The sequence below is a fragment of the Epinephelus lanceolatus genome, chromosome 23 (assembly GCF_041903045.1).
Source record: "Epinephelus lanceolatus isolate andai-2023 chromosome 23, ASM4190304v1, whole genome shotgun sequence".
Taxonomy (NCBI): Eukaryota; Metazoa; Chordata; class Actinopteri; order Perciformes; family Serranidae; genus Epinephelus; species Epinephelus lanceolatus.
This window is the reverse complement of record NC_135756.1, coordinates 22,490,426-22,511,117: the sequence shown is the minus strand read 5'-3', so window position 1 is coordinate 22,511,117 and position 20,692 is coordinate 22,490,426. Positions and strand designations below refer to the sequence as shown.

General features: G+C 40.6%; 1 protein-coding gene across 1 annotated transcript in view; it reads right to left on the bottom strand.

The window, feature by feature from the left end:
• LOC117249274 (copine-8) overlaps window positions 1-20,692 on the bottom strand; it is a 122,251-nt gene that overhangs the window by 56,801 nt on the left and 44,758 nt on the right. The window contains exons 5-6 of the mRNA XM_033614820.2: window positions 19,654-19,693; window positions 11,248-11,324 (exon numbers count right to left, since the gene is read on the bottom strand). Coding sequence (XP_033470711.1) covers window positions 11,248-11,324; window positions 19,654-19,693 — 117 coding nt within the window. The remainder of the gene's footprint in view (window positions 1-11,247; window positions 11,325-19,653; window positions 19,694-20,692) is intronic.

The following is a 20,692-nucleotide window of genomic DNA, read 5'->3' as shown; positions in this document are numbered from 1 at the left end:
CTGCTGAAGCCTCAAATTAACTTAAACTTTTCAACATATTTTTTGCTTCTGAATAATTTCTGCTCTCTGAATAACATCAGGCGGGCTCAATTGGGTATGGCGATAAGGTTTTTTGCATGTGTGTGTGTGATGTATATGGATTTAGGTCTTGTGTACATACGTGCAGGTGTGCATCTGCATCTGTTTGTGCATACATGCCAATTTATGTTAAAGTATATATGTTTGTATAATATATTCAAGCTAGGTAACAATATGTACACACACAATATACCATTAATCAATTTAAAGGTCCAGTGTATAGGATTTAGAGGGATATATTAGCAGAAATTGAATAATTACCTGAAAACAAGAATTGTTGTGTTTTAGGTGCACTTTCAGCTGGTTGCAATCTACAATCCTCAGCACTAGATGCCACTGAACTACACACTGTTCCAGTAAGTTTCATTATGTCAAAACTCTATATATATATATTGTTTTCTGGCAACATAAACTAATAAAAAGATGTTTACAAATAAATACATTTTTGTACAAAACAAGGACTGTGGATTTTCCCCCCATCACTTTTATACTGAAATAAGGGGATCTTTTAGCAGCCAGTATCAACAGGTAGAATGACATCAGTTTGCGAAGCCTTTATCAATGTACATATAGGCACCACTTGAAAACCTATGAGCAGAGGGTCGGTCCTGTCCAATTCTCCACTTGGGTTGTGTGTGCCTTATACTTTTCAGGAGCAAACTAAAGACTATGAAAACCTCTCTCTGTCTCTCTTAATATTGCATTGCTTCTCACCCTCTCAGTCTCAATCATGTCATCTCACTGCAACAATATGCAGGGAGAAAGAGTTAAAGACGCACACTCACACACACACACTGAACAAGCGACCGGAATCCACGTCGCCATGACAACTCTGTCGAGCCGGGGCCCCCGCTGTGAGATATCGAATGGGATTCCTCTGCTCGTTATTTCTTCAAATGCTTGCTCTCACTCCTCTATTTCTCAGAGCGGCGGTCATTATTCTGTCTGAGAGATCTGCCGTAAAATGACACGCAGGTGGCAGCTGACAGGATTGTATAGATTCTAGATGAATAATGTATCTTACAGAACTGCCTTACACACACACACACACACATGTGTAGAGAGAGAATATGTGGTAAATACAAGAAGGACCAGCTCAAAGATTAAATCTAAACAAAAAGTCAGGCAACACAACATTGCTTTCTAAACTGTGCATGGCAATTCATGTGAATGTGTGTTCAAACTGCCCCTGGGGAATTAGTTTTTCCATCTCGGCAAAGAAACATGACAACACGTGCGCAGTGGCAGCATATTGTGGAGCTGCAATTAGTGTTGTCAAAAATATCACTGCATCAGTTCACATCGATTCTGAATATAGTAATACTTCTGAGGTCCCTGTTATAATGGCATAATTAAAATTTTTATGAAAAGATAAATATAAAAAGGGTATAACATTATGAGTGTAATTATGCACCAGAGTGTAATTTTGCTACTCATTACCAATAGGTACACTTTCTTCACTCTTTTTTTGATACTTTTTCTTTATTGCAATTTTGAAAACGTAACACAGATCTCCCAAAAGAGGAGACAAATAAACACAAACATTAGAAAAAGAACATGTTGGATTGCCATGTCTCTACAGTTTGTTTTTATGTTATCAGTGTGGTAGTCCTTATCCTGTCATTGATGTGTAGATAGTCCATTTCTCCCATTTTTCTCGGCATTGATCTTCTTGAGTTCTCACTTTCTTCATTCTTATTATCACAGTAAGTAACATGTTTTTTCCTGTGGGACAGGAGAGGACTCAATCTATTGTGCGGGCACGTATGGTCAGAATGCTTGAGGGTGCCGGGCGGAGCTGACACACACCCTGCGGAAATGGTGCCGGAATAATGCAAAGTGAAAACATCGATCCATATCATTATCTTTAGGATAAGCCTTTATTTTGAAACTCTGTGTCAGCGGCACACAGCAACAGGCAAATGATGGCAGGTAAGATGAAGATTATTTGCTATTCACTAATAGGCAAAACACATGCCATACAGTATGTAAACAGAGCCATTATGGGACAAAATACTCAGGAAACATGATGTACGTGCCTGGCCGGGCATCTCACTCCGCTAACTTCTCGCTACGGCAATATTAGTGACTGTTGGGAGAAGTTTTCCTTCAGGTCTTTTAGTCAGATATTCTAGTTATACAAAGACACAAAGATTACTCCTAGAAAGGGCTCTCTGTCAGAACGTTAACTTATCCTATGTGCTGTTTTATGTGTATCTTGTATAGCCAGAAGCAGAAAAGAAAGGAGTGGCAGCTTATGCTGTAGCAGACTGTCTGAAATGGGCATGTGGGTCTTATATGGATCGCAGGCCCCTGATCAAAGTCTTATCGTGGCAGACTTTGAGATATAAGCAAATATCGTATTGTTGTCAAGAGAACTGATATAATCTTGTACCGCAATGAAACTAGAGATTTCCAACTCTACTAGCTGCAAACACTGAGCGTTTTAGGGCGCATTCACACCAGGATAGTCTTGGGGACTCGGTTCGATAGGGCAGGGAATTCCAAAAAATTTCACACTTGCAGACTGGGGGCAGTATTGCCCAAAATGACCACTGACCAGGAAGAAAAAAAGCATGAGGAAGAAGAAAACCCAACTCATCAACTGGCAAACAGAAATCCATTGTGGGTAGCCACAAGCAACTGCGATATATAGTCCTCTGACCACATATCAATAAGTGCCTGCACCTCCTCACTGCTCCACGTCTGCCCACGAGACATTTCAACTTTTCCTTTTTTTTACCTCTGCTTCTCCCAGTTTGCACTGTTGGCTTTGTTTTTTCATACCCAAAATGCGCTGCGCTCTAGATCACTTCCTCTCTTTGGTTGACCTCTCATTGGTTTGCTGGATAGTCCGTTTGCATTTCCCACTGTAAGCGAACCGCACCAGGGTTCACTTGCAAATGAACCGAGACCCCCAGTTTTCAAGCGGACCAGGGTTTGCTCGTTTGGTCCGCACCAGAGTTCGAATTATCTGTGGAAGTGGACCAGGGTTCGTTTAAAGTGGACCAAAAAGCCAGAAAATTGGGTGTTTAACTGTTACATTTCTGTGTTTGGCATTTACAGTGCAGTGACTGAATTTAATGTGTATTTTGAGTAAAAACAGATCCTTTGAAAATGCTTAACATCTGAAAAATGTATACCAGTTTATCCAGGTACAACACTTCGCTCTTATTTAGTTTATTCACGACACAGAAAAGCACTCCAAAGTTGAGAAGTGCTTCAGGAATGTGTGTGTGTGTGTGTGTGTGTGTGTGTGTGTGTGTGAGTGAGTGTGTGTGTGTGTGTGTGTGTGTGTGTGTGTGTGTGTGACAGAGAGAGGAAACACTGCGAATCCTCTAATCAAGACACATAGATTTGCAATCAGCGTCTGGCGAGAGACGGGTAATTAAGTCTGGGCTACTTCTGGCCTCCATCGTAACACACATGCATGCACAAACAGGAGCTCAGGCACGCACACACACATCTAACAAATATGTCAGTTTCATTATATTCTAGATGAAGGGAGAATACCTGAATGAAATATCAATTATAATTATACAACCATGAAACTCCATCTATTCTCAGTCATGCCCGACACAATCACACACTTTCTCCCCCAAAAAGGAAACTCATAATCATAATTCTCTCACACAGAAGGAACGCTGTCATCAAATCCATGTCACACCAGAGGCAGATACAGTTTCTTTGTCCCTCTTTTACAAATCTACATAATCAGGCTTGTATTCACAGCCAGCAGCCCTTTTGTGTGTGCGAATGTGTGTGTGTGTGTGTGTGTGTGTGTGTGTGTGTGTGTGTGTGTGCGTGTGTCAGCATTCTTGGCTCACTTGTATCTAAAACTGTAGCTCACTTGGCTCTCCTATAGTTCACCAGGGCTTCTCTCTGACCCTGTGGACACTGAAAGATCTTGTTTGTGAAAACAAAAAAGGCAGGGACAAAAAAAAAAAAAAGAGGGTGGCGAGTGTGAGAAAGACAAAGATGGAGGGTTGGAGAGGAGAAAACAGAGAAAGGAAAAGAGGGGAAGATAGAAAATTCAAACCAAACCTACAAACTGCCCTCTGAATACCGGTTTCGTTTGCTTGGTGTCTGCGTTTTTTCTGTGCTGTGACTTTCGTAGCCTCCTCTCAGATGTGTGCTGCCTACAGCCTGACACCTGGCTTCTACCTTTTCATTAAGTCTCAACTTTACATGCTTGTGTGCCCAGCAATGTCCTGAACACAGAAGAATAAGAAGAAAATGCAGGCAGAGGGCAGAGTCTCTGCAGAAAAATGCACTGCTACACACTGAGAGTGGGTCATAAGTGATGATTGAGAGAGATTACTTCTGTCTGAGTCTATACATTGCGTTTTTTTTTAAGTAAATCCTGCAAAGTACATCTAAGTTTTGTTTTGTCAAAATATGAAAAAGTGGAATGGCCAGAGCTGCTTGTGCCATTTTGGTTCTTCGTGTAAAATTGTGTTTTTTCAAAGTTTTCCCACCAGTGGCGGACTTGTTCGACTCTGCAAACACAGCCTTCCTCTTTCATTCCTTCAACAACAATCTTGAAAAGGTCGATGCATTGTCATATTTACACATATCCAAAAACCTGTTGACAGCCAAGGCTTTCATAATATTTAAAAGTAGGTGTGTTTCTCCTTCCGATCAGAAATGCTGGCTTTTCTTTTGGACATGCATCCTGACCTCAGCCTTGCAAACTGTTAGCGAGTTAGCTTGTGTACAACCAGGGTCCAAAACTAACACTCGCAAATTACGGGTAGATTTTGTCTCTGGCTGGTAAATTTTTAAGACCACTCGCCACTCTGGCGAGTTATTTTTTTACCAGCGAAAAATGCATTTTTTGTTACTAGAGAACGATGCTGGTATCGGCTGGTTTCCTGGCAGAGTAATGTGTATTTCAGGCAGAGACGATCTTTGGTCACGTGAGTGCGTCAGTCATGACGTCAACATAGCGCGCCGAGGTGCATGGCACGTTCGAGATGAACTGCGCCTCGCCTGGAAAGTAGACGAGAGCAGGCGGCCGCAGCAGGGGGCGGTGACAAAAAGCTGCGGTGAAGTCGGACAGTTTCCCGACAGTTTCCAGCAGCCTTCAGTCTGTACAGGAAGTCACAGAAACACTTACATCTTCCTGTCTGGAATGATGTCAATTTATTAAAATCAGACCCATCAGGGCTCAACAATAAGGATTGCCCGATTGCCCGGGGCAAGTAAAACTCACGGTCAGGCATGTAAACTAACAACCCATTTGCCCGATCGGGCAAGTTGCTAAAAATAGTAAAAGTTAATAACTAATTGATAAAATAAATGTATTTTAAAACGTGCTCTTCTGCTCTGATGCAGCGGTCTCTCTGCCTGAAGTCACAGGCACAGCTGTGTAACAATGTCCTGCCCACAGCCCCCATTGATATTATTTTGTGCGACGGACGCTTCATATAATAACATAACAATATACTATTTATGGTGTTATGTCATTGTGTCATTTCTGTCTCTACATGGTTACGCGTTAACAATTCTCCTCTGCTCTCTGTATCGCTCACAGTGGAGTTCCGCCACACACACAGGTGATCACGCTAGAGCGGCTCGGGCCGCATTTTCCTGACCAAACCTGACCCCGAGCCCGGTGCAGTTTGTCAGCTGACAAAGTTATTGAAATGGACAGTGTGTAAATAAACATCAACAGACTGCTGTTATGCAAAGACAAACACGCTGCTCGCACAGCAGCTCAGCACGGCACTCATGCTGAGCTTGTGTTGCATTCAGGCGTTGTCATGTAAATAACAACTTCCAACACTTAAATAGGTCATAGCACAAAACAGCAGCATGTCAAGTGACTTTTTACTTTATTATATTCAATAAAATTGTATGTTCCTAAATCTTGAGACACCTCATCTGTAAGCTAGACAGACATTTCACCTGCTCATACTGTGCACACGTGTACTGTATGTACTTAGTCCTAAAGAGCCCTTCTGGTGCCAGTAGATACATAGAAACATCCCAGCAGGCTGTGCTTTGCAAGCATACAAAAAAATTTCACACATGTGAAAATTATTTTTCATGTGTGTGCTTCACCTCCGCTGCTACAACTCCATCCTAGGGGAAACACTGCTGTGTGCCTTTTGTGCAACAGGTGGATGTGGTAGTCTGCTGGTAGAGTAGAGAGAGAGCTAAGTAGCGTTGAAGTAGAGTAGAGCAGGGCAGAGAGATGGAAGCAAAATATATTAAACCCAGTGTTAATACAGCAGAACTGGAGAGAGGGGTGAAAAATAAATAGAGGTGGGCATGGCTCAAGTAGGGTGCAAAATTATAGACGGAGAACGATTGACAAATTTTTCACTTTAAGCCCTGACACTGTCATTTTTGTGTAGGAATTAAGCTACAATACATGACATATGTTGTTTTAATTAATAAATACAGTGTGAATAAAGATTACATAACATAAAAATAACTGCAGTCTTTGTTATTTGATAGCTGCTTAAATTAAACAATTTTTATAGGGCAAGTAAAAACTGACTCCGCCAAGTGAAAAAAAACCTTAGCATTGAACCCTGCCCATATATCAGTTTGGTTTCAGTCTCCAGTTGTTTTAATTATGATAGATTAATTTATTAAAATCACCATCAGTCACACGTTTTCTGTTACAGATTAAACCTTCAAATCAGACAAATACTGCCACCACTGCCGCCAACCCCCCAGTCTCATCCACTGGCAGCATTAAGTGACTTGACTTTTTTTCCTTTAAATTATTATTATTTGGTTGGCTGGTAAAATATCTGCCTGGCTGGTAAAAAAAATTGTAAAAAAATTTAGTATTGGACCCTGTGTACAACATATTCATGACAACACACAGAGCCAATCGTATACAAGAGGTCACAAGAGGTCATGTGTCACAACCTGCGGTAAAATGCACATTGTAAATGTGTTGTATTCATGTCCAAACGAATGCAGCTACTCAACTAGAGAGTCCGAGAACTGATATAACATCAATTAAAGATCCTGTTCAGGAGAGGTTTTACGAGATGGGTAATGGTCAAATGGGGATTAAAAGAATGGTCAAATGGGGATTAAAAGAAAAGAGGCACCAGCAGGACTGAAAGTGCTCAGACAACACAGAGACGCATGAAAACACATGCGATACCTGTTCTGCTCAAACAATTGCAAGAGCCAAACATTGCAGGATAGTGTGCTTGTCATTGTTTAGCATTCTGTTGCTCGTTACTCTCAGTCTCTTTCTCTGTTTCTGTCTCTCTCTCACACACACAACCACGCAGACTCCTGAATGCCCACTGGAGTTTGATTGAACAATGTAATTAGCTGTAATTAGCACTCATTAAAATTGTTAAAGATTCCCCCAGTTGTGTCAGGCTGCAGGTGTGTGTCTGCCAAAGTCTTACACACACACATATATACACATAGGCAGACAAACACACAGGCACACACATACACACATACTTACATACAACCCCAGCAAGACAACAACTGCACCAGCTGTGGCTTCTGTGCCTTTGTTTTTAATAAATGTTGACAGGGTTTCTTTTTATGTCTGCACCAAATCACTCAGGAAGTCTTTGAAAACAGGGTCTATAAATGTTCTACTTGACACCTGTGGAAGATAAAAATCTAATAAATGTATCAGTCTTATTTTTCTGTTGCATATATTTGCAGTAGAATTATACAATACTGAAATGTCTTCAGCACCTGAAAGTAAACAACTCCCACATTCTTTTTTCTTTAGCTATTAAAGTTTTCCGTTCAATCTATTTTCCCCAACAACCTTTTCTCACACAACCTTTTCTCCAAATAATTACAATAACATCTTGTAATTTCTATTCAACACATTTTTGCAGCCATAAAAATGGGAGCGTAAAAGAGAATACTCAATAAAAGTGATTGATCGTCTTCAGCACGACGTGTCTCGTACATTTACAAACAAATAAATCTTTTGCCATTAGTGTCAATATTACAAATAAATGTAGTATGTGTGTGCTGTGCTGTCTGTGAGTGTGTGTGTTTTTATATGGATGATGAGGAGTAGAGTGGAGGGAGGGGAGGGGAGCGCTTCAGTGCTTCAGACAACATCATTCTGCACTTTGGAGGGGTCCATAGTGCATGTACAAGCATGTGCAAACACACATACATGGGTGGACAGGTCTCTCTGTCTCTATCTTTCCCTGTGAGTGGGAAACCTGCCACTGCAATCACCATGGCGATTGCCGCTCAAGTGGATGACAGTGTTGCTTTGAAACGAATAGAAGGAAAAAAAGTAGAACACACACTAAAAGACACACACAGGTTGCCAGGTTGTTGACAGTGTTCAGTGAAGGGATGCCAGCTTGGCTGTTATTTCCCCCGACACCCTCCTTTTTAGATCTCAAGGCTCGCGAAGGCTTCAGATGAAGAAGCAAATTGGATTAAAAAGACACAATTGAAAGGGAGCCAAATGGGCTTCGCCATGAGAGGGAAGAAATATGTGAAACAGAGGGGGCCAAAAGAGCAGCATCACGGATAAAACTAGGTAATGATGTATCCTAATTAGGCTTCCTAATGAAGCTGCTCAAAGAATTCTAATATGAACTTTCTGTGGTTAACAATTTTAATACAACTGCACGGTGCAAGCTAATACTAAAGCCGGTTATTTGTTATGTTTAACACAGAGCAGTTAAGCACCCTGCATCCCAGCTTTCCTCTTATGCAGCGTTTGGTAAAATATCTGTGTCAGTGAGGAACTGCAGTGGCAGAGAGATTTGGGCCAACAGCAGCAGAGATATGTCACAAAGAAGGCAAAATGATATATATATGTTTTTTTAACTGCCAAAAGCCTTTATCACTTACTTATACACCAACAGTTTTTTAACGAAGCACAGAGGGGCATTTTTGACAGCTGGAGTAGCTCGAGCACAATGGTTTAGAATAAATATAAGACCGGTATTTTTGTATGAAAAATTCACACAGAAATTTATAAAAACTGAATGTATGGGTTCTTATGAATGCTTGCACACCCCTACAAGACATGTGTGTAGGGGAAATATATTCAGCCCTCAATATTAGCGGATTTCTGCCTGCAGAAATATATGTCCGACAAATGAAATCCTTTGCTCCAACTGATGTCGTATCTCCAGTTTACAGCTAACTAGCTAATTTGGTGTCTGCTTCAGCTGATACAATGAAGATGTTAACGTAACTGCACTTGCTAACATTATTTGTTGGTCATGGAACCTTATATGTTAGTCAAACAATCCTGTTTCCCTGGCATTATGTAGTATTCCGTGCAGCAGTGATATCATGATGGTAGTAAGGGCTGAATCCCCAAAGAAGAACAAGCTACTCACATTTCTTCATGACGGGGTGATTGTTGGGTAGTTCAAAGGTCTGAGCAGGTATTTGGTGTAGTTGGTACATTACTGAGTGGTGTCGTTGCAGGCTATGAATCTTTGTGGCTGTAGTGAGAGTGTATTTTGACACTCTCTAGATATGTTTGTGTTTTGTGGAGTGGACACAGGCACTGTTTGTGAGGAAACTCTTTTTTATGACGAAAATAGAGCATAGGAACACTAATAATTTGGACTAGAGCCAGTGAGGACAGCTGTCAGGCGTAACATTTGCATGCAGATTTTCCATATTTCCGCACCCTATTTCTGCACTGCACTGATGAGAAAAGGCTATTAGTATTCTGAATTTAAATAGAATGTTAAAAATCCTGAACATCACACTCTTGTTACTTCATAGGTTTGCACAAGAACATGCTCTCATGCACATCAGTGATGACAAATTAAAGATGAAGAGCGACAATGATGTGTAAATGTATTCATCCTCTGTGGATGGATAACATGCTTTAAGTCTGATGTGACAGATTTAAGAGTATTTCAGCTGTTACGTACTAAATATCACAGTACAGGTCACTCTGACAGCATTAACCTTTATGTGTGATGCATGTCATATTGTTGAGAGTGAAGACAGTCTTCTTTGGACGACTGAAGAGTGGAGAATGAAGTGTGAACATGAGGATATCCCGAATGGGTTCTTGTATTTCACTTATATGAAAAAGGATGCATTTATCTCTAAAGCTTAAAGACAGCAGGCTCATTTCATCTATTATGTTCTGCTTTATCTTCATGATTTTAATTAACTCGGATAACTTCATGTACACAGAGAACACTTTGTAAAGTTGCACACTCACATCTGGTGCTACAACAGCAACAAAGGAATGTTAAAGTATACTTGGGCTTACATGCACACAAGGAAACACTGTGATCTATATGTACTGCTGCAGAAGACAGACTGCCTAACAAGCCTGATGAAAACAATCAATGTTACAAGTCTATTGGTTTGTATATGTAAAAATACCCTTGAGTGTGTGGGAGTGTTTTTGTGTGCATGTGTGTGTATGTTCATTAAAAAAGTGAAGGTGTGTACTGTTCCTCAGCTTAGCATATCCAGAAACAGATGTCAGGGATTCACCCTTGATACTTATTCAGTCACTCCAATTACCAAACAGCAGATATTATCCCGTACAGAGTAAATCCGCAAATATCTCATGGCTCTAAAGCTCTATACCTTCACTGTATACATATATGGCTCAGAGATTTACTGGCTTTCACACTCGTTGTTAAAAAGTCACCTTGTTGTTCATTTACTGTAGAGTTAGCGATGGGGATTTACAGTACCAATCTTACAGATGGTGATTGACGGACTATCATTTACCGAAGTTCCATAGTGTTGGAGCCACTATTTCAAATGCACAGCCAGTATGTCCTGTTCTGAAGACCTAAGGGACCTAGTGACAATATATGGATGGAGGAGATCACTGATGTATTCAGGCGCCTGAACGTGGAGGGCTCTATACGTGAGAACAAGTATCTTGAAACGAATCCCTGAACCTGATGGGAAGCCAGTGTAAAGAAACTGTCCTCTCTTGAATATAATGGAACTAGATGGCACTCGGGTTTTGGTGCTCAAACGGTAAGAACGCAATGGTAAGAATGGAAATATCTGAAACGCTTGCACACAGTTGAGGCTTGAACATAGCAACTCCCAAAGGAAATGCCTGGGCCCCGCTCTGCAGGGCAGAACATCCCTGACAGCTGTTTGATGTCATTTTCTGTGACCATCACTCAACGTTGGTCAGATAATTACTTAAATATCAGCACACTTCCAGCTACAGGCACACCTACTCACCCAAGAGCTTTTTCCAAGCGACTGCCCAATGATCCAACCACCTCTCCAAGAGTACAGTAGGCCTGGCCCAGAAAATCCTGCCGATAGGAGAAGAGAGAGAGAGTTGAAAAAAAAAAAAACAAAGGCAAGACAGAGTACAAAAATACACAGTTCAATTCAATTGATAAAACAAAATTGACATAATTACTCACAGCCATAGAGAAACAAAAATCCCCTTTGTCCCTGATCGCTACAGAGCACAACTCTACAGAGCCAAACCATTTCAAATCCCTCCATGTTCCCCATTGACAGATAATACTGCCAAATAGATTGAGCTTTCCTCCCACTAGCCCTCGCACCTGCCACGCTCTGCTCCCTTGCCACTTTCCTGGTAGATTAAATCACCATCACACAATGAAACTTTACAGCTGATACAGAGGGACGGGCAGAGAGATGGAGAGAAAAGTACATGCACTAAAAATTTGTGTGTATCAGTCCTGGAAACAGCTATCAAAATAAAAGCTAAGTATGAAACACACAAACAATTGCAGAGCCCTCTCTCCGATAATGAAAGCTATTACAGAAACATGCCATCTCGATCCCAATATCACCGAGGGGCACGCTGTTGAGCTCGTTCGTCATTATTGGACAGTGTCTCTAATATCTGACTGGAGCCGCTCCAAGCAGCACTAACATAATGGATTTTCTTTGCTCCATTGATTAGCCTCTTATGTTATTCTGTCTCTGTATCAATCCATCTACCCAGCTTCATGTCGACCTCTCGAGCTCATTTCTCTCACCAGTGTTGCATGCATATAGTCACATGACTATTTGTTTTAGCCACAGTGAGTGCTGCAATATTTTAAAATGACTTTTTATGATATGTTCTACTGCCTATGATGTAGAGGCTGGGCAGTAAAGTCATAAATCACCTAGCAACCGCCACTGTAGCCAGCATGAGGTCCAACGGAGAGCTGGCTGTGTGCAGCTAACGGCTAAATATATAACAGCGTGGGCTAAAAAAAGACACAATCAGAAAAAAATGTAGTTGTGTGGGTGTTGTTCCATTAAGTAATGTTCTGGAAAAATCAACTGTCTGATGGATAAGACTGCAATTAACAAAGGAAAAGGAGTGTGGCAAGTGTGAGCAGATGGCTATAGACAGTAAAAAAAAAAAACATTATGGATACTAGTTTGAAGAAGAAAATACTGAGATCTTAATGCCTCTCATCCATAAATCTACTCTGTGGCAGAGCTGGAACTGTTAATGTATCACTGGGTTTATGCTGAAATTTCAGATCAATTGCAGTGTACTTTTGGGGACGTTTCAGTCCCCAGATTCGGCTGGAGATTGAGCGCTTTCAGGCTGCTGCAGACCCAGAGCCAGGGTGAGTCTGAGTAAGATAGAAGTAGCTGCCTGGTGGAGGAGAGGCTTTGCCCGGTCAGGTTCCAAGATGATGAAATATCCTAATTCTGCTTGGAAGTGGTAAATTTACAGCTCACAGCAACTTAATACAATACAGTCTCTGGCTTTAGTTTGATATCTACTGTGTGCAAAAAATGTTGTTGCACATTTCCAATACATGGTTAGTGCAGTAAGCATGCAGGAGCTTGGGGGGCTAGCTTGGCTTGTTTACCATATTACGTGAATGTCGCTGTCACCCTCAATGATCTGCTGAATCCTGTTCAAACTCTAAAACTATATGGAAAAAGGAATGAGTAGTTAAATAATCGTATAGAACAGCCATGTTAGCCCTATGGTGAACTTTGAGTGTTTTTATTTTTCTCTTTCCACAGCACTGCACAAACAATAAAAATTGTGGCCATTCCTTTAGGTACCCCAGGTTGGATGCTAACTGAAAAGCTAATCTGACAGCCAGTCTAGTTGTTTCCACTCTTAGCACTAAGATAGCATAGCTAGCTGCTAGTGGTAGCTTCATATTTACCATACAGACATAAGAGTGGTATAAATTAGAGATGTACCGATACCACTTTTTCCTTCCCGATACCAATTCCGATCCCTGAACCTAAGGTATCTGCCGATACCGAGTACCGATCCGATACCAGTGCGTAAAATAAAAATGGATAGGATATGAAATGTTGTATGTCTCTACTCCTAAAACTCTATGTAAAATATTAAGAAATTAATACATAATAGTAGAATGAATGCCATAAAACTTTTTTTATTATTATTATCCAGTGTTGACACAGATCAAGACACAGGTTAAAGTGCAGCCGCACAATTTGGTAAAAAAGACATTTTAAAGGCTACAATAGAATGCTTTTTAAACTCTGCTCCGTTTCCGTTTCGTTTGCCTGTAGCGTGCATATGCGTAATGACGTGAGGCATTACGTGGTATCGGATTGGTCATAGGCTGTACTCGCCGATACCCGATATGGCATTTTAGGCAGTATCGGAGGCATTTCCGATACTGGTATCGGTATCAACTCTAGTATAAATCCTCTTACGTAACTCTCAAAATAACTCAATTCGCTATCAGTGTTGGATAGTCGGTCCAATAATGCTTTGAAAGTCCAGTTAAGTTAAATTATTTCATCCACGTTAGCGTAGTGAAGTCTGAAGTCTCTAGTGTGCCTGCTCTATGGCACAATGATGCGAAAGCAGAGTGGAATATCCTGAAATTTTACACACAAGAGTCGAACTTCTGACTTCATGGGCCACTGGGTAACTGTCATAGGAATGAACGGGGCCCTGCCTCCGATGTTGTATCCAGTTCTCTTTATACATCAATGGGTGTGTCACAAACATGCTGGAAAACAGGGTTAGTAAACAACAGAAAGCAGCACTAAGCCCACTGAATGTTTGGGTGGTTACTTGTTGTCATATCTGTCACTTATTCAGCCACTCATTCCAACTCCTGCTGACTCATTTGAAATTATGTTCCAGCGCTGCTTTGACAGAGACGGATGGTATTTTGTGGCAGCACATCATTGCATCGTGCCAGAAGAGGGGCGAAAATAGTGCGTCCACCCGGGTGTAATGTTTCCATCACTGCCAATCAACTAAATATCCATGACTAGAGTCATTTGTTCTGAGTATGAATGCAGATGAAACCTTTCCAGCTAAATACAGAAATACAAAAAGCCAGATGTTAGTGGGTGTTGGTGAATTTTTAGTCCAGTGAGACAGATGCTTCACAAAAGCTTTCTAAAAGGTGACTTATTGAAAGGTGGTATACAGAGTTTTTACAGATGCCTTGATCTGCCTTTGATTTTCAATGCATCTCTGAAATGTGTTCAAAATAGATCAGCCTGGCCTCCTATCTATCTGCATATGGAGACAGAAATGAGTGTGATCTCATAAAGTGGAAAGTGTGTGTCCCCCACTCTCTCAACCTGTCCCTCTAATATTCCACACTCTTTCTCACCCGGTTCCCAGGTGTGCCTGCAGCCTCCAACTCCCATGTTAAAACACCATCTAATGGATTGGCTCTCTGGCCTTCCCTCCCCCTGAGACCTGCATCAATGCTGGTACGCTGCCTCCAAGCCAACATGCCTGTCTGGTCTTGTATGAGATTATTGATTACAAGAAAGTGAGGCGGGGGGGGGGGGATGGGAAATGGAGAGATCAAGATGGAGAGAAAGTGAGAGAAAAATGGTATGGCAATGAAATAAAAGAGAACAGGTGACAGAATGCAGCAGTGAGAGGGAAAGACAAGGAAGAGAGATGAGAGCAGACGAGGGACAGCAACAATACAACAAATGAGGAAAAATAAGTCCTTAAAGGAAACAGAGAGGGACTAAATTTGCTTTTGAGAGACTGGGAGTGCTTCTCAGTCTAGTATCAATTTATCAACACTTCGTTTCATACAGATACTTACAAATAAATGCCAGCAGTGCATTTGATGGCTTCCATTCAGCCATTCAAAAATTCTAAACTCTGAAAACTCATGCAAAAGTAAACTTTACTATGAATTATTGCTGGGGGTAGACATGCCACAGCAGTTAGAATGAGTCATTGGCTATAGATGCAATAATAGGGATGTCACTGGTTACATTAACAAGAGCCACTTGAGCCTTGAAATGAACTTTCTAAGCTGTAAATTACCCACATCTATACAACCCATGATTTCAATTTTTTTGCTCATTAGATGCTCCGAGACTTCAGGGTCGGTTGCTGAACCACTATGGCTCGAACGCCTTACAGATTTTTTTGAGATAGATACTTTATCTGGCCAGATTCAGGTCATTGCAAGAGCAATACTCGAGTTATTAAGTGCAATCCACAGTTTATTTTACATGTACAACAGCTTGATACAGCAAAGTTTTACACTACTTATTTTCCTATTTTAAAATGATTGTGTTGTCTGTATTTCACTTGCTTGTTTTAATGACTAGTTGGCACCTGATTAGAAGCAGCACTCCTAATTCTATTGTATATTCTTTTTTTCTTTAATAACAAAAACTAAGTTAGCATTTGCCCTTTGTTTAGCTAACATTAGCCAGCAGACACCCTAAACCCATTCACCTTGGGCACAAATTATCTTTTTGAAGGTGTAATAGAAACAGACAGGAAGCTGGGGTGTTGGTGAGTGATAGCAAATGTTACAGCCTCTTAAGCGTCATCACTGTCATGAAGTGTATGCTTGCTAATATAGCCTAGATCAGTGGTTCTCAATTGGTGTGCCAATCCAGGTGTGCGGTGGGATTTTGTGATAACCACACATTATTATTGAAGGATATAAAGGATATAAATACAGGTGTGCCTTGTATTGAGTATTTGGCTTGCCAGTTGGTGTGCCTTGGGCATAAAATTGGCCACTGATATTGATGATATTTGATGGTGGTTTGGTTTGCGGTTTGTACAATGTGGAGTTGAAGGTAACACCACCACTACGGTCCAGTACTGAAATCAATGTGACTGCACATACTGTAAGGTTCCTGTTTGCATTGCATTGCCCCATTCAGTCTGAAACCACATATTGTTACTGCACATCAGTTTGCTGTAATTGAGCATAACGGCTTCATAAAATCCTCTTCCTACTGGCTCTCCATTCCCTTCGACGAGGACTTTAACAAAAGTACAGAAAATACAGCCTTGTGTCCTGTGCCTCGACAGAGAGCCTCAATTACATCTATTACACTTATTCCCCTGAGGTCATGAAATGGCTCTATGACAAAAAGCCCGAAAAATAAATATAATTCTTCCCAATTTCAGGGTAGCTGTTGGCAAAGTGTTGTTAGAAATACCACAGTCACATAATGGGAAAACAGGGGAAACAGGTCTCTTATGTTCCTAACCAGATGTCCCCTGATAGGGCAAGCATTGTTTCATTTATTTTTTAGCTATATTCCAATAAAAAAATACACCATTAAAACAGAGCATGCAGTATGAGATTATATGTTTCACATGATCATCTTATATTTTGTTTTGTAATTCTAAGTAGTAGTCGTTAATCCCCCTCGGACAGCAGATCAACATTAGCGTTGTAGCATTATTATCACCGTAGGACACAAAACATGTCTGAGTGCTGTTCTCTTATTGCAAGTTATGTTTAGTTCTGTTTAGTTCTGTAAACTATCAAGAAATCACTTGCACAAAGGAAAGTTTTCTTTATAATAGTCTTTTATAGCACTGTAGGCTTCTAACATCAGGATGAAGCGTGCTGAAAGATGACATACTCGTCTGTAAAGCCTCAAGTCATAAATTCCCCATCCTCTAAATGTGTCTTCCAGTAATCCCTGCCTCTTTCCATTTGTTTATGAGACAAAGGAAGTCATGTGATGGTTTGGCTATGTCATATGATATGTGGGCAGACCGATTGGGTCGGACACTGAAGAGCAAATACTGACAAGAGCACAGGCCTGGAGTGTGTCACCTCAAGGCACAATGTGAGTCTGCTAAGAGGCAGACTGAGAGACAAAAGTCAAGTGAGAATAACTTGATATGAGTCTTTCACGGACACATATTGTATATACACAGTCACAGTGATTCTCTTCCAGATAGTGGACAAATACTGATGAATAGAAAAAGGAAACTAAGCCTGACAGCACACTGCCATTATGGACAATGAAGCTATAAATGTAAATTTCCAGTAACCGCCAGAGTTTATGAGAAGAGAAGACAGCTGTTATTATCATTTATTGCCTCCCATCATTTTTATTGTTGCTTTGACTTCCATGCATTGGACAGTGACAGTCCAGGTCAGTATTGACTGTTACCAAAGCGAACACCTGCCCAAACACGTCTCAGATATCACTCAAAAGCCGATTTCGTGAAAACAAATGTGCACACAAGATTAAAGACAAACACAGACATTCGGGAAACACATACAGCTCAGTGAACGGATTAAAGCTGTACATTTAAACAGTAGTTCCCTCACTGTTGTACGATAACAGTGCCACCAATTAAAGCAATACTTCACCTGCAAAATGACCATCTGTGTATCAGTTATTCACTGCATGTTCTCTTAAAATCGTGATGAAAACTTTGTTTTTCTCACGAGCCTCCATGGTGAACAGAGAATCAAAAGTGAACATTTTTCATGAATTCAGGTATCAGGGGCCAAGTTTAATAAAAGCAAAACTATCTCAAAACATCTGTTCACAAACTCTCTCATCTCTCAGCATAATCCAAGTCTCATTTCATTTTTTTAACACTGCACATGGGATTTCACTGCCTTGATTTCTACTGTGCCAAGTTTCAAAAACTTGTTGCATAAAATACAGAGCCTCGTATGTATTACCTTGTACTTGTTTGGCCATGCTGCTAAATGTTGCTTAAATAGCCAGTTTTACTGGATTTGCACTTCTCCATGTTGTCCAGATTACAGTGACAGCTAGGGCTGCAACCAACAATTATTTTCATTGTCGACTAATCTGTCGATTATTTCTTCGATTAGTCGACTAATCATTTTATCGAAAAATGCGTTAAAATGTTGAAAAATGTCAGCCTGTCTCTCCCAAACCCCAAAATCATGTCATCTAATGTCTTATTTTGTACTCACGTCAAAGGCTTTTAGTTCACCGTCATGGGGGAGTGTGTAAAGCTGCCAATATTTGAACGTAAGAAGCTGCAATAAGGGTATTTTGGGGTACTTTTATAGTACTTTTCTATGAAAAAAGACTCAAACCGATTAGTTGACTACTAAAATAGTCACCGTTTATTTTAATAGTCGATTAGTCATCAATTAGTCGACTAATCGTTGCAGCCCTAGTGACAGCTATAGCTAGTGGACAGGGGTTACCGATTATATCATTTTGAGATTTTACAGTGCAATGTTGAGGAAAAAAAAGCAATTCATAAAATCCCATGTTGTAGCATTTTTAAGAATTTTGAAAGACTGGTTTAACAAAATTTAAATTTATAAGAAAGTGAACCAAATAAGGCCATACTTCAAAATTAATGAATTTGATGCCTTTTAAGACCTTTGCAGACCATTTACAACATCTGAGTAGCATGTCTGGGCACACGGGTGCATATGAACTCTGCTCACAGAGAGCTTATACACACGTGTGCTCAGGCATGCTTAGGGCACGCTATTTTGAGGCTGAAGTTTTTTATATGTTAACATTTTAGCATAAATGTATGTGTTAAGGAAGTCTGAGCATATGACTGGGTAAATGAGACTTGAATTATACTGCAAGAGTTGAGTGAGATTTTGTTAACTCATGTTTCCAATTGCCATCCCTAATGACTTTGATTCATAAAGAATGTTTGTAGTGGCGAGTAGCTGACATACAAATGGTCAGTTTGTGGGTGAAGTGTTGTTTTAAACGAAAAGTAACACATTTTGGAAATTAAGCTTATTCGATTTCTTAAAGCTACCAGACAGCTTATCTTAGAAAGAAAGTTTGAAAACGCGGGGAAAGCCTGACTCTGTCTGAAGGTGACAAAAATCCACCTGCCAGCATCTCTCTGTAGCTCACTAATTACCATGTTGTATCACAATTGATCCAGTGATCAAAAATCAACCAAACATATGAATAACAACTGGCTTACATGGCTAATGAACGGCTCTAAACATGACCAGAAAACCGTCACTGGTATGAGCTCGGACTGCTTGAGCTACAATCCTCAGGATGTAGACAACAGGACACAGCTATTACTGGCTAAGCCCAAGTTATCACACTGTTGTTCTTAATTACCGTTATGCTTATCACTGCTATCAGTGAGGGGGAAAAAAGGGAGGACAGGGGAAATCAGTGTTTATTCATTTCTAAATGAACTACAGGCTGTTTGTTGTGCTATTACAGAAGATGATAAACACACTCATTGTAATGGCCAAATTGCTGTTATGTGGCTGAAAATGAGGCTAATGGGAGGTAATAACGAGGACAGCAATCACGCTCACACAAACACTTAGACCCTCCAAATGAAATCAGCAAAAGTGCAACGAGACAAAAATAACAGCAAACACACATGCCGCAATGTGCACACAAAAACACGCGTAATTAAGTACTCACGTGTTTTGACAGGTTGGCGCTCTTCGAGTCGACATCATACCTGCACAAAAAGGAAAAGACAGTGAGAGTCAGTGCATTAGAAACTGATGGAGAGTGACAGGCGCTCAGCTGGAAATATAACAAGGTATTACAGACAAAGTAAATCAGTACGGGGCCAAGCAGCTTGTCACGGGGATCTCACAAGAGACCTCAGGTATTTCGCTTTTCGGCATCACAGGAATCTTTCATCTATGGACTAATTGGCAGTCATACATACATGTGAGAGATGTAGAGAAAAATACTGTGCTACTGAGCAAATAATAAGTAATAATGTCCGTTCTTCTCTGGGTTTCCATCTCTGCTCATTAGTGTAGGTTTCGGTGGGCTGCCATGTTATTTGTTTTGGTATGTGTTTGAATATTTTCACATTTTTTTATTCCTCTACTCCATCTGCAGGTCCCTCATACGCACAATACTTGCAAAGAGGAAAATGTGTCCAGAAATGGGCCCTCCAATGGAGACTACTCTAAGGAATGAGAAGCAATCAGACGAGCCATTCACTCAGCAATTTCAGGTCATTTCACAGCTCAGGTCATTTCACCTGCCACTAAGAATGGATCGCCCTTTGGTCAGTAATATTTTGGGGCGGAGAGAGGGATGAAGGGTAATTTAGTTACTTGACAAGAATGTTGGGGATAATGTACATCCTGTGTGTGTGTGTGTGTGTGTTGACCATTAGGTAACTGGAATTCTTAATTAATCTGAGTCCAAAGCATGACTGGGTATTCAAAATGATTAAATACAACCACATATCTTATCATCAGTGTCCATATGTGTTCATACTGTCTCAAAGCTAAGTATTGTGCATTTTATTCAGAAACTAAACAGCTCTGTTTTACACAAGTTTATTCTAAATTATTTCATGTTTACTGCTTTGCTTGGTGCAGCACAAAACTGACAATGAAATCACTCAATCAATCTACTTTAGCTGTTAGTTGAGGCCACCGGCTGCTTAGAGCTAACGTTAACTAGCTCTCCTCCTGCCGATTTCTACACCGAT